This window comes from Meles meles, chromosome 4, assembly GCF_922984935.1.
Source record: "Meles meles chromosome 4, mMelMel3.1 paternal haplotype, whole genome shotgun sequence".
NCBI lineage: Eukaryota > Metazoa > Chordata > Mammalia > Carnivora > Mustelidae > Meles > Meles meles.
The window spans coordinates 10,540,117-10,553,689 of NC_060069.1; the positions used below are offsets into that span (position 1 = coordinate 10,540,117).

At 37.9% G+C, this 13,573-nt stretch overlaps 1 protein-coding gene across 1 annotated transcript in view; it reads right to left on the bottom strand.

The window, feature by feature from the left end:
- Positions 1 to 13,573, bottom strand: part of LOC123940957 (collagen alpha-6(VI) chain) — a 157,341-nt gene that overhangs the window by 120,149 nt on the left and 23,619 nt on the right. The window contains exons 2-3 of the mRNA XM_046004037.1: positions 12,046 to 12,170; positions 2,393 to 2,491 (exon numbers count right to left, since the gene is read on the bottom strand). Coding sequence (XP_045859993.1) covers positions 2,393 to 2,453 — 61 coding nt within the window. The 5' untranslated portion in view covers positions 2,454 to 2,491; positions 12,046 to 12,170. The remainder of the gene's footprint in view (positions 1 to 2,392; positions 2,492 to 12,045; positions 12,171 to 13,573) is intronic.

Below are 13,573 nucleotides of genomic sequence, written 5' to 3' on the forward strand. Positions count from 1 at the left end.
CCTGTCTCACGTTGAGGTCTTTTATGCATTTCGAGTTTATCTTTGTGTACGTGAGACAGGAATCTATCAGAATCCTAGAGGAGAACATAGGCAGTAACCTCTTTGATATCAGCCACAGCAACTTCTTTCAAGATATGTCTCCAAAGGCCAAGGAAACAAAAACAAAAATGAACTTTTGGGACTTCATCAAGATCAAAAGTTTCTGCACAGCAAAGGAAACAGTCAACAAAACAAAAAGGCAACCCACGGAATGGGAGAAGATATTTGCAAATGACAGTACAGACAAAAGGTTGATATCCAGGATCTATAAAGAACCCCTCAAACTCAACACACACAAAACAGATAATCATATCAAAAAATGGGCAGAAGATATGAACAGACACTTCTCCAATGAAGACATATAAATGGCTATCAGACACATGAAAAAATGTTCATCATCACTAGCCATCAGGGAGATTCAAATTAAAACAACATTGAGATACCACCTGACACCAGTTAGAATGGCCAAAATTAGCAAGACAGGAAACAATGCATGTTGGAGAGGATGTGGAGAAAGGGGAACCCTCTTACACTGTTGGTGGGAATGCAAGTTAGTGCAGCCACTTTGGAGAACAGTGTGGAGACTCCTGAAGAAATTAAGAATAGAGCTTCCCTATGACCCTGCAATTGCACTGCTGGGTATTTACCCCAAAGATACAGATGTAGTGAAAAGAAGGGCCATCTGTACCCCAATGTTTATTGCAGGAATGGCTACGGTCGCCAAACTGTGGAAAGAACCAAGATGCCCTTCAACGGATGAATGGATAAGGAAGATGTGGTCCATATACACAATGGAGTATTATGCCTCCATCAGAATGGATGAATACCCAACTTTTGTAGCAACATGGACGGGACTGGAAGAGATTATGCTGAACGAAATAAGTCAAGCAGAGAGAGTCAAGTGTCATATGGTCTCACTTATTTGTGGAGCATAACAAAGAACATGGAGGACATGGGGAGATGGAGAGGAGAGGGAGTTGAGGGAAACTGGAAGGGGAGATGAACCATGAGAGACTATGGACTCTGAAAAACAACCAGAGGGTTTTGAAGGGGCGGGGGGGAGGGGGGTGGGAGGTTGAGGAACCAGGTGGTGGGTAATAGGGAGGGCACGTACTGCATGGAGCACTGGGTACGATGCCAAAACAATGAACACTGTTATGCTGTAAATAAACAAATAAATGAATAAAAATAAATAAAATAAAATGAGTGAATTCAACTAGGAAATATCTACAGTCCTTCCTCACTCAGATTCTGATGAGTTGAAGTGGTTACAAGAAAATTCTAATCAAATTAAAATAATTTCAACCTATTCCTGTCTACAATTGCTAGGAAACCAGCATCGCTCCCCGCCCCCGCCCCTGGTGTGATTCTGTTCCCTTGACAGCAGTCTGACCAAGGCACAGAGGATAATATTCTTTCCTAGCTTCTGAAGAATCTAATTTCAACCAGTTTGAGACTCCTTGGATGACCATACAGCCAGCAGTGACTTGAGGGGAAGAAATAAGTGAGGGTGAATTAACATTGTCTTCCAAGAGAAGGCTGGAACCCCTATGAGGATTGTCAGGGGAGCCCTGTCCAGAATGGCTTGACTTGTGACCAAAAGTGACCTTTCTATTCATGAATAACCCCCATGCCTCACGTGGAGAAAGGAAATGTGGACATAGCACATGAGATAGATTCAGGTTCCGATACAGGCCGACATCATGTCTGAACCATGGGACGGTGAGCAAAAAGCGCTGCTTCTCTTTAAAAAGCTTAATATCAAGCATAGTGAGATAGCAAAGGAAGAAGTTTACAGAACAATGTCTAGTTTCTCTCTTCAGAAGGTCTTGACTTGCTTCCAAGGTCAGAGTCCTTGAGAAAGCCGTGAAAGCCAGTATAGCTGGCCTTGGGCATGAAGGGGCCAGTATGAGAACTCACCACACAGAGGTAGGAGGGGCAGCGAAGGGTACACCAGTATTTTGACTTCTCGTCCACCAGACAGACAGTAGACAGCAATGGAGCTTTCTCTAAAGAGCACGAGCTCTTTCTTTACAGTAAGCAAACAGTTTAAACTGGAGCAGAATCTGGATACTTAACTAAGACAATGTTTTGGCACAAATGAACTAGGAAGAGACATGCCAAATTTCCTAGGCCTTAATCTAATATTAAGAGATGCAAACTCCCAAGAGACTTAAAAGGGGTTGAAACTGAGGACAAATAACAGCTCTCATATCACATCTGGAATAAGGCCAGAAACAAATGATCTATAAAGAAAAAGAGGTTGACATCAAAAAGAAATTGAGCTACCATCCACACCTTTACAAAACTTGAGGAAAATAATTCCCCCCCACCACCTTTTTTTTAAACTTACCAGGATCTTTGCTCATGGAGACATGGGAACAAATTATTATAAGGAACAAAATCAGCAGCATTTTTATATTATGACCTAAAAAAATCTCCAGCTTGAAATCTGAAAGGCAAAAACATAAACACCTAAAATTGTTGTGGATATTATTTTGGAATAAAGTCCCACACTTAAGAGCACACAAAATCTTATAGCAAACTGGATGCAATACAAGGCAGAATCTCTGAGTTTCTGATTCGTGAAGTACCTTGGGGAAAATATCCACAAACATTTACACAATCATATAAGTTTTTCCTGGTCTAAGATCCCGTAGAAACATGAAATTTTGGATTGTCAATGGCGATAGCCAAATACATTCTAGTTCCAACAATATTTTGCGTCTCTATTAGTCATTTTCCCTGTACCCTAGTGTTACCCTGGGTCCACTCACTGCCAAGACAATTCAGAGTTCACGGCTGGGACACAGTCTAAGACTTGACTTGTAATGAACATGTAGGTGTGTTTCATATTGGAGCAGTACATATTTTTAGATGTGGTCAAAACTCCTTGTTTTTTCCTTTTCCTAAACAATTAAAAAGCTAGCCATTTCTCTTTATCCTTAAATTTGAGGGAAGACATAAAAGTAGTGCCCTCCAGTTTCCATACCAATATCTTGATCCTCCCAAATGACTCATTTTGCTTCCAAGTACCTAGAACTGTGTGAGGCAAGGGTTTTCCAATTCCACTTTGACCTAAAGCATTTTCAGCCCCCTAGAATTATTCATTTCATAGAATTAAATAAAATATTAAAGATACTGAAAATAAATATTTCCATGAAGCAGGATGGGTTCATTCATTCATTCATTCATCCACTCAGTGAAAAATCAGTTGATCCATATTAATAAACTAGTATCTGTTTCTTGCTGAATTCTTACCCAAACATGAATTTGCAATGTTATAAAGGGCTGTCTCACTCCCAGTGTTTAGTAGTAGCAGTGAGGCTAGTCAGGCAGGCTCCTAGGGCTTAGCACTTCATCCCTTCAAAAAAGGGACCTGTGCCATTCAAAATTCCATCCCCATTGCCTCAGCTACTCCATCATCCCTCTGACATTCTGGAATTTGGGACTCTGCTGTATTCCTTCATAAGCCTAGATGATATAAACTTTACAGGCTGTAAGTCAATTTATCAATCCTATTCTGAGGTAATCAGTGAACTGGAAGGGGCTCATAAGAGGTTGTTTTTAGTTCAACCCTTTGAGAGGAATGTTAGTCCTAACATAGATTGCCCAAAATGAAAACCAAGTCGTAATATCTATGCATTTTCTACCAATGCATATAACAACAAATTCCAACATTTGTTGAGCCTTTACTCTGTGTCATGCTCTGCACTAACTGCTTTACATTTGTTCTCTTGTTCAATATTGATAACAAACCTAGTACCAGGTGATACTCTTCTTATTTTACAGATAAGGAAATAGATTTATAAGGGAGAAGTAAGTAACCAACTAAATCACATTGATGAAATGGGCCACAGCGGGTGTACAGCCCACATAAGATCTGTCCTTGCAAATTCTGTTACCCTGCATCCCAATCTCAACATTGTGAACACAGAAAGTGTCTCCAGCTTTCTTTCCAGAAGTTAAAACCTGGATAGAAAAGTGAGGATTAGGAAAGGCCACAATAATCCCAATGCAGCATGAAGCATCTGGAAATTTCCCCATACAGATGATCAATACCAGTGATACAATAAGATTTGAGTTCTTTGGAATGGCGTCTTGCAAAATAATTTTCTTGCACCCTTTAAATGGAATCCCACATCTGGTGTGGTATAAGGCTATACAGTGTAGAATCCCACATGTAATAAGTTCTCTTAAAATGCCTATGTGCCATGTTTTGTGTATACAGTAGGACTAGTAGTGGGCTAAGCCTCCAAGCTCATGCTTAGTAGGCTGAGGATCATTTTGACCACACCAAAACATGGATGAACTGCCTATAATCTCTTTGCTGTTTTTCTCCCAATCATGGCCAGGATTTACATACATCTTAAAATATCTTGATATTTTAAAACAATTTAAAAAAATACCTGAAGATATGAGGGGAGAATAAAGGAGATATTTACTTCAAGTAACAACATAAATTTAAATTCATTGTACACTCCATCTTAACGATGAGATTGATTGTTATAGAAATACTCTCAAAGGTACAGTTCTCTTTAATCTAAATTTTGTTGTAATTCATTTATTCTGAATCAAATAAGCTGAAGCCAATCTACTTCTTCTGGAAATTACATGCTATAAAAAGCTTTAAAAAATCTGGATCACTGTAAAATTTCTGTTGAGAAGGTAGAATGTTTCTAATTTAAACCACAGCTGCAAAAGCAACAGAGCCACCAAACCCTTGGCTTCAAACGCAGAATGTTTAGAGCTTGTGCAACACCTCTCTTGAGGCTATGAAGAGCAAGGGGTTTCAGGGAGACCTCTGTCCCATGCAAGCCAATTCATAATCTAGGACATGCCTTCAAAAAAAATATTAACAGCCCAGAAGGGATACTAAAACGACTTCAGAAAAATTAAGATAATGCCAAGTTTTCCTTTAAAATGAGCATTCAAGATACATCATTTCCAAGCATATGGATTTTATTTTTCTTCAGAAACAAGAATATTGTCAACTGTTGCACTGTAAGAAAAAATACTGGGTCTGTGCTGCAAAGTTCAGGATAAGTTGTCATTTGCTTATTTATCCCCATGTCCCCAGCTCTCCCACTATTTCCCATTCTTGAGCCGTACTAGTGCTCAGAAGTCAAAAACTTCTAGATAGAAAGAAAACTATCCAAAGAGAGACAACGTTCGTGCTGAAATGTTACAGCACAAATCCTTGGCACACAACAGGAACAAATAAACAGTGAATCGACGATGGTAAGCAATACAAAACACACAAGCAGTCTTGGGGCAAGCAAGCTGCATAGTTTTACTGATGTCATGTTTTTCCCAATTGCAGTTTCTAGAATCACAAAGAGAGGCTGCGTAGACTGATCATATTGAACAAGGTCATTAGGACCTGCAATTTTGTAAAATGAACACTCATGTGTGGAGGAATGCTTGGTTCAGTGGAAAGAGCACAGGCTAGGAAGTCTCATGACCTGGGTTTCACTCTGTTCCTCAGCGATTGTGTCACTGGACACCCCCACCCCCTCACTTCTGTGGATTCCTAATCTGAAGCACAAGAGATTATATCCTCTAAATTCCAACTGTCACACACTGACAGTTCTTTGATCTAATAAATAGTACTAGAAGAAAAAAAAAGTGACCAGTTAAGCCAAGGGCATAATGAAATATCAAGCACATGTTCTGAAACAGTCTTAGGGAGGAAAGTGCCCTCAGACAATAACAGGTCTTGTGTTACAGGGACTACAACACCAAGAGAAGGAGCCGGTCTCAGTTATTGACCCTTTCTGCGTCAGAAACTCTGCTGGAATCCTTCCAGACCAAAGGACATCCACTGAAGGGGATGAAAATTTCAACAAGGCAAAGCTTATTTTATTTGTCTGGGAATTATATGCCCTGCTTAAAAATTAGGAAAATACAGAATAAATCCAAAATAAACATAAGAATGCTAAAATACTAAAAATTTGAGCAGAAATCAGCAAACTAAAAGACAAAGATAAAAGAAAATCAAGATTGAAACACCCACCTCACAACAGACTAATAAAAAAAAGAGAGAAGAGACACAGATAATTGCATGAATGAAAAAGGAGACATAACTCTAGATAAGGAGACTTAAAAAGTTGAAGCAGTAGTTTAAAATATTCACATAAAACTCGAAGCCTACATGATTTTATTGGCAAGTTCCAAACTTTCAAGAAACACATCATTTGAATCTTCTACAAATTCTTTCAGAGACAAAAAAAAAAAAACAAGAAATATTAGCCATTTCCCGTTTCCCTTTTGGGGGACCTATAAAATCTTGATATGTAAACTAGCCAAGGACAGAATGAGAAAAGCATATTAAATGCCCATTTTACTAATGAATATAAATATCCACAATAGTCAAATTATGGAAAGAGCCCAGATGTCCATCAATGGATAAGTGGATAAAGCAATGGATAAGTGGATAAAGAAGATGTGGTATATATACACAATGGAATATTACTCAGCCATCAAAAAGAATGAAATCTTGCCATTTGTACTGACATGGATAGAGCTAGAGAGTATTATGCTAAGTGAAATAAAAAGTCAGAGAAACGCATATATCATATGATTCCACTCATATATGGGATTTAAGAAACAAATAGATGAATATACAGGGAGAAAAAGAGGCAAACCAGAAAACGGGGTTTTTTTTTTTAATTTTTATTTTTTTTATTAACATCTAATGTATTGTTAGCCCAGGGGTACAGGTCTGTGAATTGCCAAGTTTACACATGTCACAACACTCACCATAGCACATACCTTCCCCAATGTCCATAACCCAACCACCCTCTCCCTAGTCCCCTCCTCCAGGCAACCCTCAGTTTGTTTTGTGAGATTAAGAGTCTTTTATGGTTTGTCTCCCTCCTGATCCCATCTTTTTTCATTTATTCCTTTCCTACCCCCCAAACCCCCCATGTTGCCTCTCAACTTCCTCATATCAGGGAAATCATATGATTGTCTTTCTCTGATTGACTTATTTCACTAAGCATAATACCCTCTCGTTCCATCCACATCATCACAAATGGCAAGATTTCATTTCTTTTGATGGCTGCATAGTATTCCATTGTGTATATATATCATATCTTCTTTATCCATTCACCTGTCGATGGACATCTAGGTTCTTTCCATAGTTTGGCTATTGTAGACATTGCTGCTATAAACATTCAGATGAACGTGCCTCTTCGGATCACTACATTTGTATCTTTAGGGTAAATACCTAGTAGTGTGATTGCTGGGTTGTAGGGTAGCTCTATTTTCAACTTTTTGGGGAACCTCCATCCTGAAGAAAACAGACTCTTAAATAGAGAGTACAAACTGAGGGTTACTGGAGGTGAGGGGCTAGGGGGATGGCCTAAATGGATGATGGGGATTAAGGAGGGCACTTGGGATGAGCACTGGGTATTGTATGGAAGTGATCAATCACTAGATTCTATACCTGAAACTAATGTTACACTGTGCATTAACTAATGGAATTTAAATAAAAACTTGAAAAAGTAAATAAATATAAAAAAATCCTAAATGAAACATTAGCAAATCAACCCCCTCAGTATAAAAAAAAGAATATGCCATTACCAAGTTGGATTTAGCTCAGGAATACAAGGATTGCATTTAAAAGATAATCTAACTATGTAAATCTAAATACATATTTAAAAGCACAAGAATACAGCTTATATTAATAGACTAAAAGAAATAAAAAGTAAATACAAAAGAAAAACCACTTCAATTCATGATTTTAAGAAAAATCTCTCTAACGAATCAGGAATAGAAAAGCAAACAATCTGACAAAGGATGTATTTTAAAAATCGACAGTATATATCATCTTAACAGAGAAATTATAGAAGTATTCTTTGTTTAAAGTAAAATTGAAGTATAATTCACAGTGTTATTTTAGGTTCAGGTTTACAATATAAATGATTCCACAATTCTATACATTATTCAGTGCTTATCAATACATATACTCTTAATCCCCTTTCTCTATTTCACCTATTCTTCTCCCATCTCCCCTCTGGCAGTCACCAGTTTTTTCTCTGTATGTTAGAGTCTGTTTTTTATCTTTTGTTTGGTTGGTTTCTTAAATTCCACACATGAGTGAAATCATACAGTACATGTATTTTTCTGACTTATTTCATTTAGCATGAATACCCTCTAAGTCCATCCATGTTGTTGCAAACGGCAAGATCTCATATATTTTATGGTTAATATTCCATTGTAAATATATATACCACATCTTCTTCATCTATCTATGGATGGAGATTTGTGTTGTCCCCATATCTTGGCTATTGTAAATAATGCTGCAATAAACACAGAGGGGCATATGTTTTTTCAAATTAGTGTTCATTTTTAAAAAATTTTTTATTTATTTTTTATTTTTTTATAAACATATAATGTATTTTTATCCCCAGGGGTACAGGTCTGTGAATCGCCAGGTTTACGCACTTCACAGCACTCTCCATAGCATATACCCTTCCCAATGTCCATAACCCCCCTCCCCCTCTTCCTAACCCCCTTCCTTTCAGCAACCCTCAGTTTGTTTTGTGAGATTAAGAGTCACTTATGGTTTGGGAGGGAGACAGATCATTAGTGTTCTCATTTTTAAAAAAGATTTATTTATTTGAGAGAGAAAGAGAAAGAGAGAAAGAGCACATGGAAAGGGCAGAGGGGATAATATCCAAGCAGACTCCTGCTGAACACAGAGCCTGATGTGGAGCTCAATCTCATAACCCATGAGATTAGGACCTGAGCTGAAATCAAGAGTTAGGCGCTTAACCACTGAGCCACCCAAGCACCCCACAGTGTTTTCATTTTAATTTGGGTAAATACCCAGCAGTGGAATTGCTGGATCCTATGATAATTCTATTTTTAATTTTGGGGGGAACCTCCATACTGTCTTCCACTGCAGTTGCCCCAATTTGCATTCCCACCAACAGTGCCCCATAAAACTCCTAAAAGAAAACATAGGCAATAAATTTTTGAGGTAGCTGCAGAAACATTTTTGTAGATAGAGCTCCTTAGGCAAGAGAAACAAAGGCAAAATTAAACTATTGGAGCCACACCAAAATAAAAAGATTTTGCACAGAAAAGGAAACCAACAAAATGACAAGACCGCCTACTGAGTGGGAGAAGATATTTGCAAATGATGTATCTCATAAGAGGTTAATACCCAAGTATATAAAGAACTTATACAACTCAACACCAAAAGACTCTAAATGATCATATTAAAAAATAAGCAGAGGACCCAAATAGAAACTTTCATACAGATGACCAACAGACACATGAAAAGACGCTCGTCACTTAACATCAGGGAAACACAAATCAAAACCACAATGAGCTATCACCTCACACTAGTCAGAATGGCTAAAATAAAGAAGACAAATAGTAAGTGTTGGTGGTGATGTGGAGAAAAAGGAACCTTCACGACTGTTGGTGAAATGTACCCTCCTTAAAATGAGGAACCAGGAAAGGTGGCCCTCTTTCACTCCTAAGTTCTAGCAAAATTAAATGCACAAGAATTGAAAAAAAGAACAAGAACACATGAAATTGTCATTGTTTACAAGTGACGTGACTGTTTAAATCCATAGCCAAATTATTAAAAATAGCAAATATTTTAGGTCTCTTCATATAACATCAAGATATAAAAATCAATTGCATTTCTATATATCCACATTAACTAGAAAATTTAAGTCTTTTCATAAGAGTCAAGGTAAAATAGCATCAACACAGGGATGCTTGGGTGGAAGAGTCAGTGAAGCAACCAATTGTTGGTTTCAGCTCAGGTCATGATCTCCTGGGTTGTGGGACTGAGCTCTGCATTGGGCTTCCCACTCAGGAGGGAATCTGCTTGAAGATTCTCCCCTCTGCCCCTCCTCCCACTCTTTTTTTCTCAAATGATAAATCTTAAAAAAAATAGCATAAACATATCAAATATCAAGAAAAACATTAAAACACATAAAAGATTGATAGCAAAATTTATAAAACTTTACTGAAGGATGATGTGACCAAAATAACAAGATAGTAATGAGGTCAACTATCTATAATCTCTTCAAGAAGATAGAATCAGAGTAATTTCTAACTTGTTTTATGAAGGTAGCATTGTCCTAATACCAAAATGCAATAAACACATTATAAGAAAACAACAGACCAATATCTTTCATGAACACAGATGTGAAAATCTGCAACAATATTAGCAAATCCAATCCAACAATGTATGAAAAGAATTATATACACCATGGCCAAATGTCTTTCATTTCAGTTTGCAAGTCTGGCTCAACATGTGAGAATCAATGAATGTAATCCATCGCATAAACAGTCTAAAGAAGAAAAATGACATGATCATGTCAAAAGATACAGAGAAATCATTTAATAAAATTTAACACCAATTCATGATAAAAACACTCATTATATTAGGAATAGAGGGAAATTTCCTCAACTTGATAAATAATACTACAAAAAACATATAGCTAACATCATACTTAATGGTGAGAAACTCAAAGCTTTTCCAATAAGTTCAGGGACAAGGCAAGGTTGTCTCCTTTTACCACTGTCTCTCAACATCACACTGGGAAGTCCTATCTAATATAATAAGACAAAGAAAGTATGTGAGGTTGATGCAATCCCTATCAAAATTCCAACAGCATTTTCACAGAAATAGAATAATTTTAAAGTTTGCACAGAACCACAAAAGGCCCCAAGTAGGCAAAGAAATATTAAGAAGAACCAAGCTGGAGACCTCACACTTTCTGATTTCAAACTCTATTACAAAGCTATAGTAATTAAAACAGTCTGGTATTGGCATTAAAAAAAAGACACAGATCAATGGAACAGAGAGCCCAGGGTGGGGGAAATTGCATATACAGTCAGTTAACTTACAACAACGGAGTCAAGAACATACAGTGAAGAAAGGACAGTCTCTTCAATGAACGGGGTTGGAAAAACTGTACAGCGACATACTTCACACCATACACAAAGATTAACTACAGATGGATTAAAGACTTGACACCAAAAGCAAAGCAACAACAACAACAAAAAAAACAAGTGGGACTCCATCAAACTGAATACCACAGTGTGGCATTAACAAAAGAATAGACAAATAGATCATTGAAACAGGAGAGGGAGCCCAGAAATAGATCCACATAGTATAGTCAATTGATTTTTAACAATGGCGCAAAAGCAATACAATGGAGACAAGATAAGCTCTTTAACAAATCGTGCTGGAACAACTGGATACACACACACACACACACACAGACACAACCCTAGACAGACAGACAGACACACACACACACACCTCTATACACAGACCGTACATCCTTCACAAAATGTAACTAAAACAACAGCAAGAGAACGAGAAGACAGGTCACACAGACTAGTAGAAAATATTTGCAAAAGACACATCTGATAGATGACTGTGGCCCAAAATATACAAAGGACTCTTAAAACAATAAAACAAACAACCCAATTAAAAATGGACCAAAGAGCCTTAACAGACATCTCAAAGAACATTCATAGGTAATAAATAAGCATATGAAAAACTTCCCACATCACAGGTCATCAAGTAATTGCAAATGAAAACAACTAGATACCACTGTACACCTATGAGAATGGCCAATATCCAAAACACTGACACCACCAAATGCTGGCAAGATGAAGAGCAGCAGGAACTCTCACAAACTGCTTGTGGGAATGCAAAATGTCGTAGCTACTTTAGAAGACAGTTCGGTGGCTTCTGACAAATCTAAACATACACTTACCTAAAGACGTACTATTTGTGCTCCATGGTATTTACCCAAAGAAGTTAAAGACTTCTGTCCACACAAAAAAGGTACACATAGATATTAATGTCAGCTTTATTCCTAATTCCCCAAACCTGGAAGCAGCCAAGATGTCCTTCAGCAGGTGGACAGATAAATAAACTGGGACAGCCAGACAATGGAATTATTCAGAAATGTGCTATTAAGTCATGAAATACATAGATGAAGGTTAGATATACCTTACCGAGTAGTTTCTGTAGTGTCGTGGTTATCACGTTCGCTTCACACCTTACTGAGTTAAAGAAGCCAATCTCTCAAAGGTTAAATACGGTATGATTCCAGCTATATAATATCCTGGAAAAGGCAAAGCTGTGGAGACAGAAAAAGATGATTGATTTCCAGGAGTTAGGGGAGGAGGAGTGAATAGACATGGCACAGAAGATTTCTACTCTGTATGATACTATAATGGTGGACACATGTCATTATAAATTTGTCAGAACCCCACAGAACGTATAACACCAAGAATGAACCATAAGTAGACTTTGGTTAGTGATGATTTATCAATGTAGATTCATCAATTGTAACAAAGGTACCAGTCAGTTGGGGGATGTTGATAATGGCAGAGGAGATGCATATGTGGGGCTTGGGGGTATATGGGAAATCTCTGTACCTTCTTCTTTTTTTTTAAATTTATTTATTTTTTCAGCATAACAGTATTTACTGTTTTTGTACAACACCCAGTGCTCCATGCAATACGTGCCCTCCCTATTACCTACCACCTGGTTCCCCAACCTCCCACCCCCCGCCCCTTCAAAACCCTCAGGTTCTTTTTCAGAGTCCATAGATCTCTGTACCTTCTGCGCAATTTTGCTGTGAACCTAAAACTGCTCTAAAAAAAAAAAAGTTGATAAAAAAAGCAAACAAATAATAAACATGAGATGCAGGGTAGAGGTTGTGTAGATATAGGAAGCAGGGGGATATGGGTTGGGAGGAAACATTATAGATGGGTTATTGTTAATATTCTAGTTTTCATATGGGTAGAGTTTCATGGGCTTATTATTGGTAAATAAACAAATAAATAGAAGTCTTACAAGGACCTATGGATCACGGTGTCCAATGAACTAAGGGTTAGGATTAATCCAATTTTGCGTACCTGAGATCCAGTAGATGTATAGAAAAATTAAAAATTGATTAAATACAGTTAAAGGGAAGAAAAAAAGATCAGGTAATTAAGCCAAGAACCTAGTGACACATTGAGGGCAGATTTGGAACAGTTACAGGAAGAAATCCGTCCCACGGTGATTGTCCCCTATGGTAAATTCTATATTACTGGAATGGGAAACAGGGAAGCAAAAACATATTTTGACCAAAAGACTTTTCACGAGTTCAGAACTCTCCCAGCATCCTGCAGGACCCAATTAAAGGAACTCAAATAAAATTTCACCCATGATAAGTCACCTAACATAATCATGATTCTAATAGTGACATCTCTAGCTGTTCAGCAAAATTTGTGCTGCCCCTTCTGCATTGCAGAGTTGTTCTTTGCCAAGTCTGAAAACTGGGGATGACCTGTCCCAGACTCACTTGCAAGGGCTAAATGATGGCACTCAGGCCAGGAGAACATGGGGGGAAATGACATCACGCAGATCCCAACCAGGCCTTATACCTCCCTCAGGGTGCTCTCCCATCTCTCTGACCCTTCCAGTTGGCTGGAATGGAGACAACCCCAAAGAACAAATGTTGACAATGGCCGAGCTGCTCTCAGCCTGGGG